The sequence below is a fragment of the Myxine glutinosa genome, chromosome 14, assembly GCF_964187855.1.
Source record: "Myxine glutinosa chromosome 14, kmMyxGlut1.1, whole genome shotgun sequence".
Classification (NCBI taxonomy): domain Eukaryota; kingdom Metazoa; phylum Chordata; class Myxini; order Myxiniformes; family Myxinidae; genus Myxine; species Myxine glutinosa.
Window position 1 is genome coordinate 27949994 of NC_136274.1, and position 26703 is coordinate 27976696.

At 44.1% G+C, this 26703-nt stretch overlaps 2 protein-coding genes across 3 annotated transcripts; both read left to right on the plus strand.

Annotated features, from left to right (window-relative positions):
• Positions 1 to 1735: 1735 nt before the first annotated feature.
• On the plus strand, positions 1736 to 23854 carry LOC137439231 (uncharacterized). The gene is made up of 17 exons (XM_078767953.1): positions 1736 to 1876; positions 2123 to 2254; positions 3592 to 3688; positions 3877 to 3974; positions 5200 to 5283; positions 5676 to 5740; positions 7476 to 7562; positions 7911 to 7965; positions 9787 to 9987; positions 15666 to 15735; positions 16634 to 16743; positions 16847 to 16891; positions 17091 to 17230; positions 18848 to 19058; positions 20554 to 20758; positions 22415 to 23687; positions 23833 to 23854. The coding sequence occupies exons 1-17, from the start codon at positions 1850 to 1852 to the stop codon at positions 23852 to 23854; spliced, it is 2922 nt and encodes a 973-aa protein (XP_078624079.1). The 5' UTR covers positions 1736 to 1849.
• Positions 23745 to 26345, plus strand: LOC137439536 (uncharacterized). 2 transcript variants are annotated; one of them, XM_068135375.2, is made up of 4 exons: positions 23838 to 24458; positions 24830 to 25172; positions 25418 to 25550; positions 26186 to 26345. In XM_068135375.2, the coding sequence occupies exons 1-4, from the start codon at positions 23968 to 23970 to the stop codon at positions 26203 to 26205; spliced, it is 987 nt and encodes a 328-aa protein (XP_067991476.2). In that variant the 5' UTR covers positions 23838 to 23967; the 3' UTR covers positions 26206 to 26345. The 2 variants fall into 2 exon arrangements, with proteins under 2 accessions (XP_067991475.2, XP_067991476.2); XM_068135374.2 differs by lacking the exon at positions 26186 to 26345 and having other exon boundaries at positions 23745 to 24458; positions 25418 to 26163.
• Positions 26346 to 26703: the final 358 nt, after the last annotated feature.

The window sequence follows — 26703 nt, forward strand, 5'->3', positions numbered from 1 at the left end:
CTGGGTCGACCGGCTCCCGTGGGTCCTTTTGGGCCTCCGCACGGCTCCAAAGGAGGACCTCCAGGCGTCCACCGCCGAGCTGGTGTACGGCCAGGCCCTCCGCGTCCCGGGCGAGTTCGTGCCCGACGCCACCAGCCCCTGGTCCACCGTGTGCCAGCGCATGGCCTTCCAGGAGGCCGCCCAACGTTTCGCCCCGGTGCCCACGTCCCGCCACGGCGACCCCCAATCCTACGTCCCCCCAGCACTCCGCACGGTGGAGTACGTCTTTGTGCGCCACGACGCGCACCGGGGGCCGCTTCGGCCACCATACGACGACCCTTCCGGGTCCTACGACGGGACAACAAGTCCTTCGTCGTCAGCATCGGCGGCCGGGCGGACCGGATTTTGGTGGACCGCCTCAAGCCGGCCCACATGGACGTCGGCCAGCCGCCACGGCTGGCTCTCCCACCGCGGCGCGGCTGCCCCCCGTCCACTGCACTCCCCGTCCGGCCACCCGCCACCACACCGGACCCCCCCGCGACCAGCCAGGGGTCGTTTCGGTCGGGTCATCCGGATCCCCCTCAGGTTGACCTTCCTGGACCAAGTCGATTCTGGGGGGGCGTGTGTAGCGACCCATGGGTCCCCCAAAGCTCGAGACCAGCAACAGAATCTCCTGGCCCAAGCCGGTGACGTAACCGGCGGCCAAACCGCGGCGCCGAGGTTATAATCCTTTGCACCTGTCGGTCACATGACCACCAAAGCGTGCCTCGCCTGAGAGGCGTGGCTTTGGTTCTGATGTATGCTTTTTGGTTTGGATATATATATGCGAACCCGATAAACGGGCTTTCAGAGTTCCCGAGATGATTATACAATAAACATCTTCTCGGACGAGTTTGTGTCTTGTCCGTCACTTCGTCCGTCTCAAGCAGGAGCGCTGCTCCTTCAGGTATCACTATGTAAACAAAAACACCTGGTAATAATTGTAGCCGTTAAAGAGCATGAGGAGAAGAAGAAGACGAAATGGAGGATGAAGAATATGGGTATAAGGAGGAAGAAGAGTAGTAACGGTGCTTGTGTGGGTATCACTATGTAAACAAAAAACCTGGTAATAATTGTAGCCGTTGAAGGACTGTAGAAGAAGAAGACGGAATTAGAGGAAGAAGAAGACGGAAATAGAGGAAGAGGAAGAAGAAGAATGGTACTGTATATGGATGAAGAAGCGCAGCAGAGGTGCTTGTGTATAACTTCAAGGTTTAAATTATAACTATAAAAGGTCAAATGACCTTATATCCATCGTCCCAAGAGATCTCAGCTGGCGATGTTGTTCTGGACACAATGATCTAGTATTTTATACTTTATTTCAAACCGCAGCACGTGCCTTAAAGTTAAAATGTTTCATAAAACATGGCTGCGATTCAGGGATTATCCGGTTTTGTACCTTTGATTTCTTCATTGTAACATTAAATTTTATCGTAATTATCCTTGTGATATATTATTTCTCTTTTACATCGAGGCTTTTGTTTTACAGAGGCGTTATAAAAGCTCTACCAGTTAACATTCTTCCGGCGGTGTATGGAGTTAAGAGCACTGTTTCCTCATTCGACACATTATTGTTTTAAAAACTCTATATTAAAATAATTTCAATTAAATGATCAAAGCCTTTATACAGCAACTATAAATGTGAGAAAGCGAACTAAATCAAGCTGGTAAAGTAGGATATAAGGCAATCACCGGAAGTAATAAAGGTGCGGAATCCATAGCAACGGTGTTTGTGTTTGAGAGTGCGGATATTTTTATGTTGTGTGTGGTAACGCTGACGCTGTATTTGTGAGTAACGCCAATCCGAGCCAACAGGAGAACCTCGTATCATATGAGGCGTGCGACATCAGACATAGAGGTTGCGGGGTTTCGTTTCCATGTGTTTACGTTACGTTTGTAGCCCGAATGATGAGGATCACGTGATCTTCCCCTGATTCGTGATCGTAAATATACATTTTTACCTCAGCAACGAAAGGGAGGGAGGGGGGGTTATGTTTTTACCCCTGCTGCTCCTCATGTTTTTACCCCTGCTGCTCCTCATGTTTTTACCCCTGCTGCTCCTCATGTTTTTGAATGTAGGATTTTGTGTTCGTGCCTTCTACAGATTGTCTCTCCGACCATGGACTGCTTCGAGAGGCTGCGGACAGTCGGCTCGGGCTCTTTCGGACGGGCGCTGCTTGTCCGCAAGCGGCGAGATGGACAACTCTATGTCATTAAGCAGATAGACTTGTCTCAGGTCTGGAGGGTCAAAAAGGAGGCGGTTACGAGGGGATATGATACAGATGTTTTAAGATAATGAAGGGTAAAGACGAAATAAGTGCAGAATAATTATTCGGCACAAATAGACAGTGATGGGACCTGGGGACACAACCTGGGAATGAAGAAGTAGAAGAGGAGACTCCACATGGTAGTATTAGTAGTAAGGCAGTTCTCTCGGCAACCGTTGGTCCGATTGACACGAAATTTTACCATGGGATCGCCTCCCCCTGTAGATTTTTGTACACCGCTCCTTTCCTATGCCATCTCCAGGCGCTGCTTGACGTCATTGCCGGGCACCGAAGTTACAAATTAATTATTTAATTATATTACAACAAACAACAACAACAGGCATTTAAAGGCCATTTCCCCTGCTAGAGCGGGGGTTAGCCTTGTGGTCCCCATGACAATCTTCTCCATTTTGCCCTATTTTCTGAATCTCCCCTTGTTAACCCCCTTGCCCGCATTTCTTCCTCCACCATATTTAGCCAAGTCTTTCTCGGTCTTCCCCATCCTTTTTTTTAATTTTTTTGATCTGATCAGTGTGAAAAAAAAAAATTCCTCTGCAACTGTTAATCCGATGGACACAAGTTTTTCACATTATGAGCGGCTCCTTCTGTATAATTTTTAAAATTATGACGTCGTAGGTCATGTGGTACGGGCGCCATCTTGGAAAAAACGGAAAAAGTTGCACCTCCATCTATATCTTCAAAATCACTCCAGGGGAAAAATTGAAACGTGGCTCATTGTAAAGAACTCCACATTGGGATTTGGTGGTGTTAATGATGTCATTGGTGCCCCTAATTATGACGTCATAATTCGACAGGGACAATGCTTAGTCTTCTGATCAGTTTGAAATTTATTGAGCATTATCTCTGCAACAATTATATTAGAGAATATAAACTGATGTCATTGCTCACGTGGTCTGGTCGCCATATTGGATCAAAGAAAAAAAAAAAATGTTCAAAAACAGAAGAGTTGGCTCACACCAAGTTGATTGTGCATGGTAAGTATTCGATGAATACCATCTAGTTAATGCATTGAATGGTCTCCCTGGAAAGGTAGTAGTAGCAGCAGAACCAGTAGATATTTTTAAATTGGAATTGGATAGGTACCTGGAAGCATTGGAGATGGAAGGGTACAGGTATATTGGCAGGACCTTTATGTAATTTTACAATTGATGGGCGATTGTGTGATGTAAGAGGAATAATAGGGTGCCACCCATACCTGTACATCTCCGAGAAGAGCACAAAACCATTTCCTTAATATCACGACGATCGGAGTGTTGCACTAAGGACGCCCTCATTGCTTTTCCAGGTGTGTGGACGTGTACGCTCTGAAGCTCTGAGTGAAGCGCGGGTTCTGTCCACTCTCAGACATCCTCATGTTGTCTCCTACCACGGCTCTTTCCAAGGTTTTTAATTGCGTGCTTTTGATACCGTAATGCGTTTGTGTTTATTAAAATTTAATCAAACAAATTTAATCAAATGTCAGATTTGAGATAACGAAATGTTTGCTTGTTCTACAGTTTCAAAATTAACGTTTGTATGTTTGAAAGGTACGGCGGTAGTTCGTTTGCGTTTTTGTTTTGTGTGTTTACAGAAAATGAAACTTTATGCATCGTTATGGATTATTGTGAAGGAGGAGACCTTTTCCAGCGGATCAATACTCAGAAGGGAATACCGTTTTCTGAAGAGCAGGTAATGAGGAACTTGATATTGTTTGATGCCGTATACATATTACATAAGTGTTACGAAGTCCTCTACAATCTCCTGGTCTCGGTAACCCCCGAACCCCGAGAGGAGCCCCGGCAGAAAAATATGTTACCCTGTTTTGAAAATCAATAGTGAAACCACACCAATGATTATAACTGAACAAAATTGTATTAGAAATCACACACAGGTATAACGGTACCACAAATGGCCTTTAAGAGTGCACGCTATATATATCTTATATAAAGTCAAGTAACTCACTGCTCTGCCAGCAAATGAACGGACACTCCTCAATGTCTCTATAACTTTTCCCAAGGCGAATGGGATTCGCTCCAGCGTTCGATAGAACGAAATCCAGTCGAAGCCCGAATCTCGCTCTCCAGTCGATATCCGAAGCGTGTACAGTGGGCAAGGGTGCTCACCCTGCCAAACTGTACAACGGCGCCCTCCAGAGGCGCACCTTCACCGCTCACTCAGCAAACCGCAACGTAATTGGAGACGAAGCGGTCACACACACACATCCCCGACAGATGGTAGGATGTTGGGGTGAAGATGACACGAAGCAAACCTTCACAGGTGTCCGAAGCACGGGGTTCAAAATGGCCGACGGCTCTGGCTTGAGCCGATGTGACGAGGCGAGGATTCGTCGGAATCTCAGCGCCCCAAATCTGTCTACGCAGATTTCTCCACTCCAGCGAATATTCTTATCGCCGGATGTCCTTTCCAGGAACTCAAAATCCCCTCGCGGCTGTCGGTAAACCTTGCTCGTTACGGAGCGCTGACGTCACGCGTCCTCTCCGACTTTGCTCGCGCTGCTTCTTCTCCTTCACCTTCTCGTCTTTCCGGTTCGGTGTCCTGTATCATTTAAAGTTAGCCTTTTTAACTTTAAATAACCGTTCCTGAATAATAAGCCTTTTGAAGATAATAATAGTACATAATATCAGAACTACATCAAGTGGGTGAAAACCCCAATAACGGAAGTTACGAATCCGTAACAATAAGCAAAAATTGTGGAAATTTAACCCCCACCCTTCTCTTGTGTTGGAACATTTTCATCCCTGTGCCAGTTAAATGACAGGAATGTTTGGCTTGTGTGCAGATTAGTGGAAAACATGTGAATGTGATGTTTATTCACCGCACTCTACATTTATTGACTGCAGCCCTTGTTTTGTTTGTTTTTCTGTGCTTCATTAATTATGCAATGGTTCCACAGGTAGTGCACTGGCTTGCTCAGCTTTGCCTTGCACTGAAGTACATCCACGAGCGAAAGATTCTTCATCGCGACATCAAATCACAGGTGTGCTTACCAGGGCGAAGATTGGACGTTTGATATTGACAATCTGCTGATGCTCAGAGGAGGCTGGGCCACGTGTTGTGAAGGGTGCGGTTCACCTGTCCCAATGGGTTTCGCGTATGAGTGGGTCACGTGCCTGCGTTCTCTGGGTCCCACGTTTGGATTTTATTGACATGTTGGGGCGACCTGTTGGGCTGCAGACAATACATTTTTTGGAGTGATTTAAGACATGTCTAATATGTAGGCAGTCCGGGTGGTGTAATTCAGGACCAAGTGCATGCGCTACCTTTGGGCTGTTGCATTTGGTGTGGAGGATGATGCCTTCAGACTTTGTTTTGAAGTTTGATAATGACAGTTTTGAGACCATTTACTTGTTTTGTATTTCTTTTTATCAGAACATTTTTCTCAACAAAGGTATGGTGAAGCTCGGAGACTTCGGAATTGCTCGAGTGCTAAACAGGTACGATCGCTGAAATGTGGGTAAAGAACTGATGTTTCAGCCCAGCCTTGCTTCTGATATTTACTCCCGCCAGGGAGGTGTGTGTGTGTGTGTGTGTGTGTGTGTGTGTGTGTGTGTGTGTGTGTGTGTGTGTGTGTGTGTGTGTGTGTGTGTGTGTGTGTGTGTGTGTGTGTGTGTGTGTGTGTGTGTGTGTGTGTGTGTGTGTGTGTGTGTGTGTGTGTGTGTGTGTGTGTGTGTTCGTGAACAAGATATCTGGAAAAGTTCTGAACGGATTTGGATGAAAGTTGGTGGGATGATTGCCCTTGGGATAAGGAAGAATTGATTAGTTTTTGGTGAAGCTCAGGATATTATTCCCGATCCAGGAATTTTTTGAAGGATTTTTTTACCATTGGAAGATAGGGCTCATTTTTTTTAACATTATCTTCTATATATAATGCGCTACATGCGTTATTCATGCTATATAATCATGCTATATAATGCTATATGCTATGTCATGTTATAATGTCATGTCATGTCATGTTACATGTCATGTTATAATGCTAATGCTATGTCATGCTATATAATGCGTTATTCTATATATAATGCGCTAATGCGCTATATATAATGCGCTATTATTCTATATATAATGCGTTAGAGTGGGCTAACCCCCGCTCTGGCAGGGAAAATGGCCTTAAAATGCATGTTGTTGTTGTTTCTTCTATATATTCTATATTTAACATTGTGATATGAAAATAGTTTTCATATTTGTTGTAAATGTAGTTTAAACTCGTGGTTATGCGTTAGAGCGGTGTATTTTTTTAGCAGCGTCGTCTTCAATGTTCATTTTTTTTTCTTTCTAATAAAGACATATTCTGTCATTTTAAAACCACCAAAGTGTGTATTAGGTTTCCCCGTTTCATAAAATGTATCGTTTGATACGTATAATGCTTTAAAATTGTTTGTTTTTTTTTGTTTTGTTTTTTTACCTCAGAAGAGATATCAACATTTAGCTCAGCGAATGTCATTTGCGGTGTCAGTATTTGATGAACTTCTAAAGACTTAGTTCCAGATTTGTCAATGGCTGAGGTATATTAACAAACGCATAAAACAGATTTGGCAAAATTCCAACTTTTTTAAAAAAAGATCGCATATTCACCCAGGGTTGTGAGAAGCTGAAGAAGAAGAAACCTCGCATGGGCTTCCCAGACCAAATAAATAATTCTGGTTCTGGCTCTACGATTTTCAGGTTTATTACTCCCGCCAGGGAGTAACGCATTCGATCGTGTCCGTCCGTGTGTGTGTGTTCGTATGTTCGTGTGTTTGTGAACAAGATATCTGGAAAAGTTCTGAACGGATTTGGATGAAAGTTGGTGGGATGATTGCCCTTGGGATAAGGAAGAATTGATTAGTTTTTGGTGAAGCTCAGGATATTATTCCAGATCCAGGAAAAAATTTTGGGAATTTTTTGGAGAAAGATTTTTTCTGTTTTACTGCATTAAAGCTTTTATTCTTATTCTAAAATGATGTTTTTCTCCTCTAATTCCGAGATATATCAAAAATAAATTATCTGACAGTTAGGGCCTACTTTGTTTTTCATTTATTGTTTTGGGTAGAGGGGATGTTAAACAAAACGTATTATTCCAACTAAACCCACGGCGGGAGTATGCGCCCTACTGAGTGGCGTTCTCGTTGAACTTTATATTTGTAGCTCAGGAAGTTTAGTGGTGATTTTGAACCCCAATTCATTTCCCGGCAGTACCACGGAGCTGGCACGTACATGTATCGGAACACCGTACTACTTTTCGCCAGAGATCTGTGAGAACAAACCTTACAACCACAAGAGGTATTTCAATTACGTTTGTATTTGAGATTTATTCTCAGTCTCTTCATTCCCTACTGCACTCCGCTGCCCCCTACTGTGCCCTATCAGGAAGTTGAGTGCCTGACTAAAACCCTGTTGTGCCTGACTGAAACCTAGGCCGTGCAGTGCTGCACCTCACAATCGGATTCTCATTTTGTTTTGTTTTTGATTTCCCTCCCCTCCCTTTTCCCTACAACTTTTCTTCTTTTTTTTTTTCAATATTTTATCTCTCTAATCTACATGTCTCCCTCTCTCTGTTTGAACAATCATTGTTTTGGTGTACAATGGAGTCTGAAAACATTCTGAAATTTTTTATCGCCTTCTCTCCAGCGACATGTGGGCTCTGGGATGTGTCATTTATGAGCTCTGCACCTTGCGCCATGCTGTAAGTGTAAATGCCGATTGTACATTCCATTGGTAAGTTTGTAAAAGATGATTTATGTTATCATTAAACGGTCTGTTCGGATTCATTTCAGATATTGTTTACTTTGATGCAACGTTATTAATATGAGTTAAAATCTATATAATACGCTTGTTGGTCTCGTCGTCCATCACATATCACGAGATGGCGGATGTCTTGTGAGATTGTGAATGAAATGTTGCTTTGTCTTTATTTAATTTTCATGTCGTGCGTATGCATCATGAAGGTGATTAATTTGGGATCCTGAATGATGTATCTCGTGAGATCCTGAATGAGATTTGAGACAGAGAGAAGGCCAGAAGGGTGAAAGGAGAAGTTACGAAGGTGGGAAAGCAGGTTATGAGGAGGTAGGAGATTGGGAGGTATATAATGGCCTGATAATAATAATGTGGATGGGAAAAAGAGTTAAATATTCCACCATTTTAATGAGGTAATGAAGAAACGATTTATGATTATGCAAGAATGCCTGCCCTCTTGTTTTGAGGAATGGGAAAAAGGGGGAGGGGAGGAAAGAGTTAGGGTGGAGGCAGTGCGTTGGGATAGGGGGGCAGAGAGGACACAGAGAGGGTTGAGGACTTGGGGTGGGGAGAGGTTTGAAGACTTGGTGAGGTTTTTTTTTATTTTTTATGTATACTGAATCGAGGCTCGTGAAAGAGCTAACATTTATTTCACAAACAAATCAACCAGACAAACAAAATATATAAAAAGAGGGAGCGGAAGACAAGATGGGGAGGGAAGGGGAAGCACACAAACATAACATTTGAGAGCAGGGAGATGTGTGGGAGGGAGAGGGCTTGGGGGGAGGAGGCATGGGAAGGGGGTGGGGGGAGGGGGGGTGGGAGGAGTATAAAACACAAGGACACCAAGGACTTCCAGGACGGGTGGGGTATTGAGGACTCGGAGTTGGGGGTTTATTCAATCCAGCAACATCTTCCAGGAGGACATAGCTAAGATAGAACGGGACTGGGTAGAGCATACCTCCGCCAAGCTGAGCAGTCTATGTTTTGTATCCCACTCTATCTCCCAATGGTGAAGAATCGCTTTTAAAAAAAAATTATTATACGAGCCGGATCCGAATCCGGATCTTCACCAAAATCTAATCTTTTCGTCCTTGTCACATATGCTACTCTCCGCCAAATTTCGTCCGAATCCGTCCACAACTTTTTGAGATGTCCCGTTCACAGACAAACAGATACAGGGGTGAAACCATAACCTCCATCCACCTCCGGTAGCGGAAGTAACAATACTCATTTCCCATGATATATTTAACTGTTCCTTGCATGGTGTTGTTGAAGTCTCATTTCCATTACATGGTATTTCCGCATGTACCTGGAGGTTGATTATATTTTCTGTCAGTTTGTTCACTCTCGTATTGCAGTTTATATTCATATGAATAAGATTTTCAGGTTGTAATTAAACAATTGTGTATAACGGCTGGGAGACCTTGTTCCATCACTCCATTGGTTTTGGGAAGTTTGTTCACAGTGAACATCTCTTTTTAATTGATTTCTACCTGGCGGTCACGAGGGTTTATCAGGGAATTGCCAGCTTGACAAATGAAAGCACAATGATGTTCAGGAGGAAGGAAAAGGATGTTTCCTGTCATTTGGTGTGAGTTATTGAACAAGTTCAGACATGTCCTAACTGTACACTGGTCAGTGAAAGACAGACTGGTGAAAAATTCACAATCGTTGTGTGAACTTTGACCGATTTCCCTCATACTGTTCAGATGAAGCGGTCCCTCAGTAAGCACGTTGCTGTCCCTCCTGCCTCGATGTACCCCAGTTTGAGGCGGGTAACATGAAGAATCTGGTGCTAAAGATCGTACGTGGTGCCTATCCTCCGGTATCCACTTCCTTTTCCCCGGGTCTGCGAGTTCTGATTGGTCGGTTCTTGGCCCGCAGTCCACGACTCCGCCCATCTGCCGCTCAGGTGCTGCAGAGCAGTCTACTTCAAGCCTGTCTGCCCAAGTTTCTTTCTCCACAGGTATTGTAACAATAATAATTAGCAATTGGTGAAAAAAAGTAAAAATAGAAGGAATACATCACTGAAGTAGGAGCACTTGAATGCACGTATCAGCGATAGTTGTTTGCAGTTGTACTTTCCTTTGAGGAATTGACATCAAGGTAAACTTTCATTTAAACACCATCATTGTTGTTTACCACATTGCCTGGAGTACGAGGAGGTTAACGCTCCCCTAAAGAGATTATTATTTATTCATCAGCAAAATCATGATTTGTTTTTTTTCACGATTTTTTTTTTTTTTTTTTGCACCCCCTCCTAACCGAATTTTTTTTTCTTTTTTGCACCCCCTCCTAACCTTTTTTTTTTTTGCACCCCCTCCTAACAGAATTTTTTTTTTTTTGCACCCCCTCCTAACCTTTTTTTTTTTTGCACCCCCTCCTAACAAATTTTTTTTTTTTTTTTAATCAGCAAAATCATGAGAGGAACCAGGCATGGATCTGATTTTAGGTTAGGAGGGGGTGCATAAAACCTGCATTACATTGAACTAGAACGACACTCTTCGACGTCACGACGTTGATCGATATGCCTCCGCCCACATAATTACATCATTGCAATACTTCTACAAAGTTTTATTTAAATCCATTCAGTTGTTCTCAAGTATAAAATTTTTACCTGACCCATGACCACCAATGTCACAAAATCACCTCACTTCTCACCTTTGATGCCAAAATATAACCAGTTTATTTTTGCATCATAATATATACTTTTACCAAGTTTGTTCAAAATCCTATCACTTGTTCTCAGGTTGGCGTGGCAACATTATTTTTACTTAACATGACCTCTGACCTTTGACCTCCTGACCCCAAAATTAAATCGGTTCATGTTTAGATCATTATATATGATCATGTTTAAATCCAACCTGTACCAAGTTTTGTTTAAATCCCTTAAGCTGTTCTCAAGTTATCACATTTTTACCTGACATGACCTCTGACCTTTGATTTGTTGATGCCATAATCCAATCAGTTTATCTTTGCCTTATTTATAAATACCTGTACAAAGTTTGAATTGGATCCCTTCAGCCGTTCTCAAGTTATAGACCTATTACTGATTTTGACTTTTGACCTTTGATCTCTTGACCCCAAAGCCAAAAGTTCATCTTTGCATCATAATACATACGTGCACCAACTTTGGTCAGAATCCCATCACTGGTTCACAAGTTATCGTGGTAACAGGATTTTTTTAACCTAACTTGACCTTTGGCCTTTGACCTCATGACCCCAAAATCTAATCAGTTCATCTTTACCTTATTTATACATACCTGCACCAAGTTTAACTAAGATCCCTTCAGCTGTTCTCAAGTTATTGCGGTAACGAAAACGTATCATTGATGGATGGACGGATTGACGGATGGACGGATGGGTTGGCGGACGGACCGATTGGCGGACGGACGGACTGGCAACCTGAAAACATAATGCCTCCGGCGACTTCAGCGCAGGCATAAAAATACAATTTCGTGAGGGGAATATTTTTTGTGCGTGTTTTGTTTTTGTCATAAATTTTATAAAGACCATTCTAAATACAGAGTTGACAAAGAACTCTAATACGCTTGAAAAGAAGTACTCTAACTTTTGTTCAAATCTCAACATTTATTACTTGCAAAATCGAAGCTTTTCCAACCGTATTGGTCGGTCGACTTTGTTATTCTGTCTTTGTTTCTGCTTGTCACTCGCCTACAGGTCACAATTCTAAACCAATCGGCATGAAACTTTAACAAGTTGCAGAGGTAGTCACAATTGAGATGCCTATTGATTTTGAGGTCAAGTTTCTAAAATCTTTATTTTTCGTCCGATTGACTTGAAAATCGAACAGGATTTGCATATTGTTACTAAATTGGGAAACCAACTGTTTTGAGGTTAAAAGGTGAATGGTCAACTCAAGGTCAAACTTCTAAAATCATCAACCTTCATCTGAAAAATCATCACTTTCATCCAATTGACCCAAACTATGATTTTTTTTTTTTGATTTTTTTTTTTTTGTATACAAGATCGAGGCTCGTGAAAGAGCGAACATTAATCACACAGAAAGACAAACCGACACATAAAACATATAACATCGGGAGCGGTAGACAAGATGGGGAGAGAGGGGGAAGGACACAAACACAACATTTGAGAGCAGGGCCCGAGAGACATCGAGAGATCTGTGAGAGGGAGAGGGCATTGGAGGGGGGGCATAGGAATGGGGGGGGCGGTGGGAGAGGTATAAAACATATGGACACTGCCAGGAATTCCAGGAAAGAAGTTGGAATTTCAAACAAGGTGGATCTGGGGTGAATTAGTGGGGGTAGAAAAGATCAAGGTTTTGGATGGGGGAAGATAAGAGATGGTGGTGAACAGCTGTTTTAAAGACCTGGAGGGAGGAGTGGGATTGAAGGGAGTGAGGGAGTTTGTTCCAGAGGCGGGAGAAAAGAGGAATGAAAGAGTGAAGGTGAGCAGAGAGCCGAGATTTCGGCAGTTTAACCATCAGAGGCTTGCTGGCAGATCTTGTGCGACCTGTAGGAATATTTGGGGGACAGAGCCCAGAGAGAGCTGGGGGTGCAAGGCCGGAGAGGAGTCGGTAGAAGACAGAAAGACCACCTACCTGCCTGCGGTGAGTGAGTGAAAGGCCCTCAGAGATAGCTTCATCGCGGGAGATTCCAATAATTCTGAAAGCTTTGGTTTCAACAGCATGAAGATGAGCTAGGTGTGAGGCAGGAGTACCAGCCCATAGGGGAGAGCAGTATTCCATTGAGCTGCGGATGAAAGCCTTGTATGTGGTGAGTAGCTCAGGTGTGCCGAGGAAGGACTTCGCACGACGGAGGATGCCCAGTCGGCGACTGGCTTTGGAGGCCAGCTTGGAAATGATTAAGATTGTCAATTTTAATCTTAATAAAATGGGCAATTTTATGTCTCCATGGAAACGTTTTTTTGAAGGGCGTGGGGGTGGATATTGCAAGTATCGTGCTTTGCACTACATATTTCTTGTTTTAATTATTGTCATGTCGTAAAAATGCAATTGAATGAAAAGTTGACAGACATTGCATATAAAGAAACAAATGACATGATGAACTAGAACGGAGCTCGATGGAGTGCATACCTCCGTCACGCTGAACAGTTTACCTTTTGTATCCCACTGATAGGCCGGATCTGGATCTGGATCTCAACCTGAACCAAAATCTAATCGGTTTATTCTTGTCGACTAACCAACTCATCCATTGATTTTTGTCATAAGTCATCCACAACTATTTGAAATATCATGCTGTATATCGTTGTTGGGCCCTTTCTTGTACTCAATGGTGAAGGATCACTTTAAAAAATGATCGTATTCGAATGTTCACCAAAATCGATTCATCCTTGTCACGCACTCGATCTCTCCTTGTCACACAATCAATCTCTCCTTGTCACACAATCAATCTCTCCTTGTCACACAATCAATCTCTCCTTGTCACGCACTCGATCTCTCCTTGTCACACAATCAATCTCTCCTTGTCACACAATCAATCTCTCCTTGTCACACAATCAATCTCTCCTTGTCACACACTCAATCTCTCCTTGTCACACAATCAATCTCTCCTTGTCACACACTCAATCTCTCCTTGTCACACAATCAATCTCTCCTTGTCACACACTCAATCTCTCCTTGTCACACAATCAATCTCTCCTTGTCACACACTCAATCTCTCCTTGTCACACAATCAATCTCTCCTTGTCACACACTCAATCTCTCCTTGTCACACACTCAATCTCTCCTTGTCACACACTCAATCTCTCCTTGTCACACACTCAATCTCTCCTTGTCACACAATCAATCTCCCCTTGTCACACACTCAATCTCTCCTTGTCACACACTCAATCTCTCCTTGTCACGCACTCAATCTCCCCTTGTCACACACTCAATCTCTCCTTGTCACACACTCAATCTCTCCTTGTCACGCACTCAATCTCTCCTTGTCACGCACTCAATCTCCCCTTGTCACACACTCAATCTCTCCTTGTCACACACTCAATCTCTCCTTGTCACACACTCAATCTCCCATTGTCACGCACTCAATCTCTCCTTGTCACACACTCGATCTCTCCTTGTCACACTCTCGATCTCTCCTTGTCACACACTCGATCTCTCCTTGTCACACATTCAATCTCTCCTTGTCACACACTCAATCTCTCCTTGTCACACACTCAATCTCTCCTTGTCACACACTCAATCTCTCCTTGTCACACATTCAATCTCTCCTTGTCACACATTCAATCTCTCCTTGTCACACACTCAATCTCTCCTTGTCACACACTCAATCTCTCCTTGTCACACACTCAATCTCTCCTTGTCACACATTCAATCTCTCCTTGTCACACATTCAATCTCTCCTTGTCACACATTCAATCTCTCCTTGTCACACATTCAATCTCTCCTTGTCACACACTCAATCTCTCCTTGTCACACACTCAATCTCTCCTTGTCACACATTCAATCTCTCCTTGTCACACACTCAATCTCTCCTTGTCACACACTCAATCTCTCCTTGTCACACACTCAATCTCTCCTTGTCACACACTCAATCTCTCCTTGTCACACACTCAATCTCTCCTTGTCACACACTCAATCTCTCCTTGTCACACACTCATTTTTATGCTTCCACTGACAAAGTCGCCAGAGGCATTATGTTTTTAGGTTATCCGTCCGTCAGTTTGTCCATCCGTGATAGGTTTCCGTTACCGCGATAACTTAAGAACGGTTAAAGGGATCCAAGTTCAACTTGGTACAAGTATGTATAATGATGTAAAGATGAACTGATTAAATAATGGGGTCAAGAGGTCAAAGGTTCCGTTCGGTAAAAATTCTGTTACCGAGCTAACTTGTAAACCAGTGATGGGATTTTCACCAAACTTCGGACAAGTGCATTTTGGTCAGGTCACTCTTTTGGGCCTGCAACTGGTAATATATACCCCAGTGCTACCTGCCACATGGTCAGGTTGTCGGCGACTAAACCAACACCCCTCACTGGCTTTTCTAGCGGGGAGGGTGACTGCCAGGACCATAAACAACACCTGGCAAAGGGCGGATGAGCTCCCGTAAGGAGCCAACGGCCATCCAGTGAGGAGATGGTGTCTCCTAAAAAACACCCATCCGGTTTGGACCAGTTCAAGTCATACCAAAGACTGTGTGTGTGTGTGTGTGTGTGTGTGTGTGTGTGTGTGTGTGTGTGTGTGTGTGTGTGTGTGTGTGTGTGTGTGTGTGTGTGTGTGTGTGTGTGTGTGTGTGTGTGTGTGTGTGTGTGTGTGTGTGTGTCAGTCAGCTCTATTACGAGCCTTAGCCCATGTATTAAAAACATAAATAAATAAATGGCCATGCTATGATGCAAAGACGAGGTGATTCAATTTTGGCTTCAAAGGTCAGAGGTCACGTCAGGTAAAAATTGGATACTGAAGATGAGAACAGGTGAAGGGATTTAAATCAAACTTGGTTCAAGTAATATATAATTATGTAATAACGTGGGCAGAGGCATATCGGTTGATGTCACAACGTCGAGGAGTGTTCTAGTTATTAAATAAAAGATTTCCTTATCCATTAATTGTCTATTATATACTCTTATTAAAGAATGAATATAACAATTCAGCATTTCTTAGATAATTGTGAGTTCCTCGTTTATCTTGTGATTGTGTCAGGATCTGCTGCAAGAGTTTGGGATGGGGTTGAAAAGACCTCCACCTGCAGGAGGTCATGCAGAGCCCTCAGGTCAGCCCCACGTGCAATAGATCCTGAAGATCCAGATTGATAAACTTCTCTACATTTTGAGGAATAGTGATTACTAGCCGAAACCCGTGGAACATCCACGGAAGGGAGGATGTGGTGTATGGATAGAGTGTACCATTATAGATGGCATCGGGGAGCGCTCATGGAATCTTCTTCTTCCGTTTAGCTCCAATTTTTTCTCTTTAAGTTGTCCAATCAGTCGTCTCTGCTCGAAGTGCTCAGGCCATGCCTTCCCGCTCTCATACTTTTATTTCCGTTCGGTGTAGAAAGAGATTGACATATCGTTCGCCTGTTTTCAGCTCGTTATCTTTAAGCTGCCTTACGTCTCGCCACCTGCTACACCTCTCTGAGTTACGAGGATTTATGCAACGCACCCCGAGTATCGCAACGTCACTCCATTTAACTTTATTAAAATGACGATAAAGACGTTTCCTTATATATCCTAATTTAAAATGTTCAAGGGAATAAAAAGACCATTTGGTTCACACCACCCATGTTCACACCACTCGACTGTCCAATCAGCGGACGGCTCGCTTCGCCTTCGCCCAGCAGACGCCAATACGATGGCGTCGTAAGATGGCGTCGTATCGGCAGTTAATCGGATGCTTTTGGGCCCCAACGTTGGCTAATTCAGATTTTTCGAGTATGTCTGTACGTGATAAACAAAGAGCGCGGTTTGTAGATCGTAAATCCATTAGTGCCGTGGGCATCGGGTCACTGGGTGCGGCGTAAAAGGGATAACAAAGTCGAGTCCTTACGCTATTATTATATAGATTTTGTAGTTGTGGTGCAGGGAGCTTTATAAATAATATAAAGTTGGACTTGTTATATCACTTTTTCCTTTTGTTTTACTTTTCTCTCTTTTCAATTACCACAAAAGCCAAGAAACCTACAACTCGCACTCCTGGATCTCGTGTCACTGGACCAGCAGCCAAGTACGGCGTGCCCGTTGTGAAGCGCCCGATCAAAAAAGCCATCCGGAACCCATCAGTAAGAGCTTGTTTGGAATCCTAACTCCAAACCACCTCATCTTCTCTCTTGATATAGTCCAAGCATCAATAACATTATGCGTTATCTTGTGATTACCGAACAGGTCGGACTACGTGAGGAGCACAAGAGAAGGCTTGAGGAGCAAAAGGTCAGAACTTGCATAAATCCTCATTGCAACACAGATGTGCCAAACCCCCGGACGTCTCGATCTGTAACGTCGTCACCAGTACCTGAAGTATTTTTAAATCGGTGAATCATTGACTTGTTACTCGAAGGAGTTGTCACCCGATGTCCAAGCGTTGCCTTTGATTGACACTCTGTTTGTTGTTGGTTGGACTCTCTGACAGCAATCTTTCATAAACCAAGCTCGATTGGAGGGATGGCGTTTGGTACTGGGACTCGGTGATAAAGCAGGTGGTGTGAAGCCCAAGATTGGGGTGCACGCCGCGAATCCTGCAGCATGTGATGATCCTGAGCGGAAACACAAGTGAGAGCATCCTGTGGAATCTATTTTGGATTGTCGTCTAAATTTTGAGCCCTCTGTCGGCCTAATTTGACTAGTTTATTTGATTGAAGTGCATCTATACGTTTCCCATTTCCCTTCATAACATTGCATCCTCTATGAACAGTTAATAATTTATACTGATAAATGTTCCAAGTGTGTTATATACTCGACAGCACTTGAATCTATCGCTTTTAATCTATATGTTGGGTTTCACTATTCCAATCGTTATGGATTCGGAGGGAATTTGCAGAGTGGAGGTGTCTGCTCCCTGGAGAAACATTATTGTACAAGAGTCACAATTTCAAACTAGAACGCCACTCTTTAGAGTGCATACTCCCGCCGTGGGTCAAGTTGGAATAGTACGATTTCACAAAAGTTTGAGGGAGTAGTTCAGTGACGACACAAGATAAGACAAGACAACATAAGACAGACACTGCACAGATATATATTTAGAATATATAGAAGATAATGTTAAAAAAAAAACAAGGCAATTTCACTTACATTTTCGGATTCAGCGTTCAATTCCATATAAGTGAGTGTATTTTGAGGCATGTGTGACTTCAAATATAATTGTAAGCCAGGAAAACGTTCGTTTCATTCCTTAGGGATACAACATGTAAAACTGGCCCAAACGTCAAAACAAAACTCGCTCATTTTAAGTCGTACAAGCTAATGCGACCACTCATTCTTCTGGGAAGAATCCCGTGCACATGCTGGTCACACTTATAAGTCACCTAAGTCTTTATAAGTTCATCAAATACTGACACCGCGATTGACATTCGTTGAGGTAAATGTTGATATCTCTTCTGAGGTATAAAAATAAAAAACGGTTTTAAAGCATTATACGTATCAAACGATACATTTTATGAAACGGGGAAACCGAATACACACTTTGGTGGTTTTAAAATGACAGAATATGTCTTTATTAGAAAGAAAAAAAAGAACCTTGAAGACGACGCTGCTAATAAAATACACCGCTCTAATGCATAACCACGAGTTTAAACTACATTTACAACAAATATGAAAACTATTTTCATATCACAATGTTAAATATAGAATATATAGAAGATAATGTTAAAAACAAATGAGCGCTATCTTCCAATGGTAAACAAATCCTTCAAATAATTCCTGGATCCGGAATAATATCCTGAGCTTCACCAAAAACTAATCAAATTCTTCCTCATCCCAAGGGCAATCATCCCACCAACTTTCATCCAAATCCGTTCAGAACTTTTCCAGATATCTTGTTCACAAACACACGAACACACACACACACACACACAGACACGAGCGAATGCATTACTCCCTGGCGGGAGTAATGAGGGATGCAGAAATAACAGGTCCGTTAGTACATGCGAGATGGAAGTATGTAAAAAGGAAATGATAACAGTTCTTAAAGGCGAGTTTATTTATCCTATGATTTGGCCTCTAATCCTGCAGAGTGTATGGCTTCATCTTAAAGGTGGACCAAAGATGCAGACGAGTATCTGTGATAAGACTTTGCCTTGAAATGTTTCTTCTCTGAGGATTCGCTCCATATTATGAGCCATTTATGGGCAAATTGATTGTGAAGTCTGATTTTTCTCAAATCCTGCTCAGGGTTGTTCCACAAATCCCAGTATCGACACCGCAAACGTTTTACCGGGGAGACCGGGCCCAGGACAAGGCTGATGCGTCGATTCGACGGGAGGATGAAGGCCTTGGAAAGCTTACAGCCTTGAAAGGCCGAAGATCTGAAATGCTGGCATTCCGGAAATTGAGGCAGGAAGCCTTGCAAAATAAGGCTCGTGTTGAAGGCCACATAGTGAAGGTGAGTGCATGTAAACGTTTACGAGTGGGGATATGGTAGGCCAGTCTGAGATCGGGTAAAGGGATGAAACTTGGTGTTTGAGTGAGTTTGTGCCGTTCATGTTCAATTGGTACAATTTCAATGTCACCATATCCTGAGGAACAACCTATATGCCATGTGTTGTCCTGAAAGATGGATATAACCGTTTGAGAAATCTCATCTCATATTATCTAAAATTGCCTCTGTTATGGTCTTGTTCTCTGGTGTTGGTTGGGCTAGCGGTGTTGGGCTAGCGGCTAGGGTGCCGCCTTAGGATCCTAGGATCCTGGGTTCGAATCCCGGTCGATCGCTGAATTAACGCCAGGGGGGTTGACTCAGCCTGTACATCCTTCCGAGGTCGGCTAATTGAGTACCAGCTCACTGGTAATTCCCTGTTTGTCGTTAAAGGCGGTAAAAAGGGTTAGCGTCAGGAAGGGCATCCGGCCGTAAAACATTGCTTCAAAAAGGGGACCGAAAAACAACAACAACCACGGTTCCCGAAAAAGGCCAACCCCCGCTTTGCGGGGAAAAATGGCCTCTAAAGGTGTTTTTTTTTTTTTTAATGGTCTTGTTCTCTGCTTTTGATGTTATAATTTCCCAGCCTGATGGCACTTAGCATCTGCTACATCAGAACTCTCAAACCGGGTTTGTGTGTAACCAGGCCCTGAATTCCATTGCTATCTGCCCTCATGCGAGCTTTGAGTGAAGCTTACAGATCATGTGACCATGACATGCTGCACCTGCTAATGCAGTCACGATGCAATGGTCAAACATGTTGTCATTCACAATTATCCAGCCACGTCTTTTATGGTAACGGTAATGATGTTGTGACATGGGCTGCAAAGCCTGGCAGGATAGTCTCGAGGTATTGCGTACTCACCTCTGAGCTGTGTAGTCTGGGTTTGAATCCTCGTTCAGCTCTAAACTGTCATCCTGGTGTTTCACAGGTAGGGCGAGGCATCATTGTGTGTGCCGTCCCTTGGATGGAGGTTTAACTGGGTGTCCCACCTGCCAGCATTATTGGTGGACGTTAAAGATCCCACAGTGTCCTTTGCAAAGAGTGGGCCAGTTGTCGCCGGCCCCATGTACAAATTACTAATTCCTGCCATGACTTCCTGTATCGGAGTGGTGACCCATCCAGGATTGTAACCCTAGTCAACGAACGTCTTCGGCAGGAGCATCACTCTGTATAGACAGTGGTACATGATGATGATGATGGGCTACACAGGCATACGTAACTGCAGTCATCTTATTTGAAGTTAATAAATCATTTTTTTTAAATTAAAATATGTTCGTTCTACATACCAAATGAAGACTATTGTCAAAATTAAGATGCACATTATTTAATTATTTTGAATTCCATTAGTACGTTTGACTACTGCGGCACCCACACCTGCATTTATGTTGGAGACTATTGCGAACTTGCAGCTCAACGACAAGGTCCCAAACTCTACCCACTATCCTGTGTTACCCACAGCAGTACAACGCAGATGGCGATGATCAGAATCGTACTCGAGCAGAGGTGCCGAGTTTTGGAGGTGCGCAAAAGGTGGGGGGTAAATGCGCTGTGGCGAAGGACAAAATACGAGAGAGAAAGAAGTGGGGCGAAGCCAAGAATGTGCCATTATCGCTCGCTGTACCTCTGGCGGATGTTGACGAGGAAGAAGAGGAAACGTATTTAGGTAAATGTTGTTTACTTTTTTCCTCCCCTCTTCCCTCCTGACCCCCCCCCCCCCTTTTTTAAGGCCATTTTCCCTGCTAGAGCAGGGGTTAGCCTTGCAGGCCCCATGACAATCATTAAATGGTTCCATTTTTGAGGCAATGTTTTTATGGCCTAGATGCCCTTCCTGACCCCCACCCTTTTGTCGCCTCTTACGACACACAGGGATGCGGTGTACCTTTTGTAAACTGGGGCACACTGGTTTTGGTTTTGGTTTTATGTTATGGTTTTGTTATGGTTTTGCTTTTGAAACCCTTTTTTCCCCATCTCGTGGCTCTATTCCCCAAGCCATTCAATCCAAACCTTCCCTTGCTGTCCAATCCATGATCAAAGTTATTGCATACATCCGCCATTCGGTAGAGTGCACACCTTCGCCAGGCTGAAAAGTTTGCGTTTGTTTCCCACTGATAGCCGGGATCTCCCACTGATAGCCTGAACCAAAATCTAATCGGCTTGTTCTTGCCACCTAGCCAACTCATCCACCTAGTTTAGTCATAACTTTTCCACAACTTTTTTAAATGTCATGCTGTACTGTGTATCGTTTTAGGCCCCATTTTTCAATGGTGAAAAATCACTTCAAAAGAAATAATGCCAGTTATTAGTCCCCTACCGGTGTACACCGGAGGGGACTATAGGTTTGCACTCCGTCCCTCCGTCCGTCAGTCCGTCACGCAAAGAACAGCTTTCCGGACTTTTTTTCTAAACTCTTAATGCTAATGATTTCAAACTTGGTACATGGTTTCCTTATGATAAGTTACAGATCAAGTTCGAACTTCACGACGTTTCGATCATTTTTGACAAAGTTATGGCACTTTGAACTTTGGTAATTTCCCCAACAGTTTTCCGGACGACAGACTGCCGGTAGGGGACATGTATTGCAGCGCAATACTCAGAATGCTTGTTTAATCTGGAACTTCATCAAAATCTAATCAATTCGTCCTTGTCCCACACAGAACATGTCCAAGTTTTGTCTGAATCTGTCCATAACGGTTTGAGATGGTGTTTACAGACAGATACAGACAAATACGTGTGAAAACACAACCTCCGTCCACCTTTGGTGGCAGAAGTTAAAAAAAAAAAAAGAAATCGTCACGAGAGGGACATTTGTTTTTTGGTTTTGTTTTTTGTATTTTATTTTGTTGTTGTAGTTTTTTGGGAGTATGAAGATGGTTGTCGGGTGAGGACTTGACAAACATAGACAACGCATTCACCCTTTGAGGAGACCCTCTCACAGATCGCACAATGCACACAAGTATGCAATCACCACTCCATACCCAACCACCTACCATACCTGGCAATGCCCATGTACCCTTCTATCCCCAATGCTGCCACTATCTTTCCAGGGAGACCTTAACTACTCTGAGGGAATCACCCTTCCCTTCCTCCCATCCAAACTCTCCTCTTCTTTACCCTCAGGCGGGCCTCTGGTCCTATCAATAATAATTAATAACAGTGTTAAACTTGTTTCTTGAGGTATATACACGGTGTTTCAATAGTCCAGAATTATCGTTTCCCTGGACTTTGATACCAGTTTGCCGACACAGCTCTGTGTAATCATTACTTTCCTGAACCAAAAAGTTTTTCTGTTCATTATTATAATTACCCTTTTCTTTTGCAGAGATTGAAAAACGGAAACAGTGGGTCCTGCAGCCGCCACCAACCGTACTACAGATTCTTGACTATGCCCCCCTACTCACCCAGACACTTGGTTCTCCACCTCCACTTCCCTCCCTCACAGCAACTCAGAAAGAAAGAGATGAGATATTAGAGAGAGTTAAAGGAGAAAGTGAAGCTCAAGGATTGGGAACTCACAAACCAGGATTAAATATAAAGGATCAATTGGATGAAGTGGGAGACTTGTGGAGAGCAAAAACTCCAGAAAGAGACAAAAGAACCATTGAGGATTTCCATATTGTGAACAAACAAATTTGTCAGGATGTTTGGAGAAAATGCGTGGATATTCAGTTGATGTCAGAGGTTATTTGTGAGGGGAAAGGAGTTTTGGAGATCGACATCGCACCTGAGGATGTAGATAAATGGGAATATGTGGAGAAAACATGTGAGGTTGTTGAAAAAAAACACAGCATGGAGATTGGAAATCAGGGGGAGGTTGAGACAGAGGAGCAGAGAAAAGTTGATGCGGCAAGGGAGGTTGAGGTGGCAGTGCAGGGGGAGGTTGAAGCAGGGGTGGAGGGGGGAGTTGAGGAGGGGGGCCAGGTGGAGAGGGAGGTGGAGGTGGAGGAGGAGGTTGAGGTAGGGGGAAAAGTGCAAGGGGAGGTGGAAGCGGCGGTTCAGGGGAATGTGGAGGTTGAAGCGGGAAGAGGGAGGTTGAATGAGAAGGGGGAGGTTGAAGCGGGGGACAATGGGAAGGGGGAGGTTGAAGCGGGGGACATGGGGAAGGAGGACGTTGAAGTGGCGGACCAGGGGGACGTTGAAGCAGGGGACCAAGGGAAGGGAGTGGTTGAAGCAGGGCACCAGGGGAAAGGGAAGGTTGAAGCGGGGGACCAGGGGAACGGAGACGTTGAAGTGGGAGACATGGGGAAGGGGGACGTTGAAGCGGGGGAACAGGGGAAGCGGGAGGTTGAAGCAGGGGAACAGGGGAAGTGGGAGGTTGAAGTGGGGGAACAGGGGAAGGGGGAGGTTGAAGCGGGGGAACAGTGGAAGGGGAAGGTTAAAGCGGGGGAACAGGGGAAGGGGGAGGTTAAAGTGGGGGAACAGGGGAAGCGGGAGGTTGAAGCAGGGGACGAGGGGAAGGGGGAGGTTGAAGCAGGGGACGAGGGGAAGGGGGAGGTTGAAGCAGGGGACGAGGAGAAGGGGGAGGTTGAAGCAGGGGACGAGGAGAAGGGGGAGGTTGAAGCAGGGGACGAGGAGAAGGGGGAGGTTGAAGCGGGGTGGAAGGGGGAGGTTGAAGCGGGGGAACAGGGGAAGGGGGGGGTTGAAGCGGGGGAACAGGGGAAGGGGGAGGTTGAAGCGGGGGAACAGGGGAAGGGGGAGGTTGAAGCGGGGTGGAAGGGGGAGGTTGAATTGGGGGAACAGGGGAAGGGGGAGGTTGAAGTAGGGGACGAGGGGAAGGGGGAGGTTGAAGTAGGGGAGGTTGAGGTGGGGGACCAGGGGAAGGGAGACGTTGAAGCAGGGGAACAGGAGAAGAGGGAGGTAGGGGAACAAGGGGACATGGAGGCGGAGGATCAATCAGACAAGGCAGGAAAGGAAATTGAAGGTGACAGGATTGAAAACCATGAGTGTACAGAAATTGGGAGGGTGAATGGGAATCTGGAAACTGAGCTGGTTAAGGGAAATTTGAAGAGTCTGAAAACGTATACCAGGACAGACGAGCAGATTCAAGGAAATATTGATGATTTGGAAGAGCTAAAGCAGGATGAAGAAAAAAATGTCCCTGAAAATGAAAAATTACTGAAGCCATTTGCCTGTTGGGCAAGGAAGCTGGATAATGTTGAACAAAAACAGTGCAACGATTCCGAAAAGGGAGATGTGGCGGGAACAGGAGATGGAAGTATTGTCAGACACATGACCAAATATTCTACCAATGTGAGCTGTGATGAGCGTAATGTTTGGGATGAGTGTATTGGTAAGGCCGAGTACGAACAAATCGATTTGGAAGGTCTTCACTCATCCCAAGATAAACTCCTATATGAAAAGGACAGGTGAGCGTTTCCTGCTCTCTTTCCTTTTATCCTTATTCATGAGAAGGAATTGTTGCACAAGATCAGGTTTAAATGGAAGCGCTTTGGGATCTGACTTCTTATTGGAGTGTCGTGGGGCCACAATGGATATATTGATAAGAATAGTAATGAAAGATAATTGTTTCATTGATACCATTTATCAGTATTGAAGGGAATTCTCCAGTTCTTTGACGTCATTAACTTTGGTTAACAATTTTGATGACTGTATTATTTATTTTATACAGCACAGTTATGGTGGATAGTAGTTTTTCGGAATAGTTTTTCAACATCTGATTGTGTAATGATAGTAATTTAATGCAATTAATTATTCATTATGTTTTTGTTGTTGACAGTGATTTTGAAACTGACATTATCAACAGCAAACATGCAAATGATTTGGCACCAATGAAGAAGATCCCCGTCGGTGAATTTGAGAACAGGGAAATGCATAGACGTAGCACTCTGGCGATGAAACAGAATCGGATGGAAAATAATATCTATGTACATCGTGTGCATTTGAAAACCATTTTTGAGGAAGAACATGGAGGACAGGAAGATGAAGAGGAGGACAATTTTAGTGTGGAAGAGGAAGAAGATGAAAAAGGGAGCATCTTCAGTCGGCTCGAGAGCTTGCGGGATCAGCTCGAGTGCGAGATGGGTTTTCACCTTCTTCACAGAGTTTACCTTGCCATAAAGGTGCGTATTGTGTTGATATCTCTTGATTACACCATCTATCCTCAGCTGCGGTACTCCCTCACTTCTCAAGCTGAGGTAACCATGGGCACCTGTCGCAGGCCGGGTTGATGGGGGTCGTATCTTCATTGGGGGAGACTGTGGGTCAGTGTCACCAGCTGGGGTGATGTCGCACCACATCCATCGCCGGGGTAGTTGCAAAGGCCCGTGGCGCAGGTGCATTTAACTGGTTTTATTCTTTGTCCTAGGCCAGCCATGAGGATGAAGATGCCCCAATGTTGGAGGGAAGCACAGCAACAAAACGCCTGATTCCTCCCCACTTCCTCCATTTGTATCCTCGGATTTTGCACCTCGTCATGGCTGATGGAGCTTATGAAGAGGGTAACTCGCTGTTGCCCATCTAACCGGTTTGAATAGTCGATGCATTGAAAAGCAATATTCCTTCCACAGATCAATCTCGAATGAATGTAAGCATATCGACCATATCAGATGTATGTATAGATTTTGTGACGAGCACAGCTGTTGACCTTGAGCGGTGTATTTTCCTCCTGCTGTTAACTTGGTCCTTTTCCGTGGAGATTCACATATGTTTCGTTTTACGAAACCTCCGTTGGATTCCATTGAGCGTTGGAATACTAATATGGAGAATGATGTAAATGCGCTGATTGGGATGCGTGTCTTTCGATTGCAAAATGCGATGGATAGCGAGGTTTTAAACGAGGAGCAAAGCACAGTCCAGATGAGGACGGATTAAAGGAGTCTGATGATGTCGCCACCATTTACAACAGCACTTTCATACCCAGCGTTACCTTGCTGATGTCTTTTACACAGTAGTGCACCACAACTACATTGTAGTATCACTCCTTACGTTCTTTAGAAAATGATGTCTAATGGAGGATAACCCTGGAGTTTGAGGAATTCCCCGAGTTGTAAAGCTCTTTCAATGAGGCTGTTTCATACTTATGTCTATAATAAAGTTGTATTTTGTGATAAATTGTTGTTGTTTTGATCCCAAGGTTGCTTGCACTGCGATTGAGTACAATGATAGTAAAACACCCACAATCATCCCACAAATGGGTGAACTGCAGTCCTGGACCGACAACGTCCGACTCTCCTCTCGAAACATTTTCTGCTCTTCATTTGCTCGACCTGATTCGTCGAAGCAAGTCCTAATTAAAGTCTCAACCTCATTGGCTGCTTTCAGAGCTTGATCAAGTCTGCTTTTCTTTTTTCTTTCTTTTTTTTGTATACAAAATCGAGGATCGTGTAGGAGCTAACATTAATCACAAAAAAAAAAACGGACACACAAACATGCAATAAAGGGAGCTGGAGACAAGAAGGGGGGAGAGATGGAAGCACACAAGTACAACAGTAGAGAACATGGACATCGGGAGATCTGTGGGAGGGAGAGGGCTTGGGGGAGGAGGCATGGGAAGAGGGGGAGGGGGGGTGGGTGCGAGAGGTATAAAACACATGGATACCCTCGCGGTCCCTCTGTGCTGTCTTTCCCTCACGGTCCCCCTGTGCTGTCTTT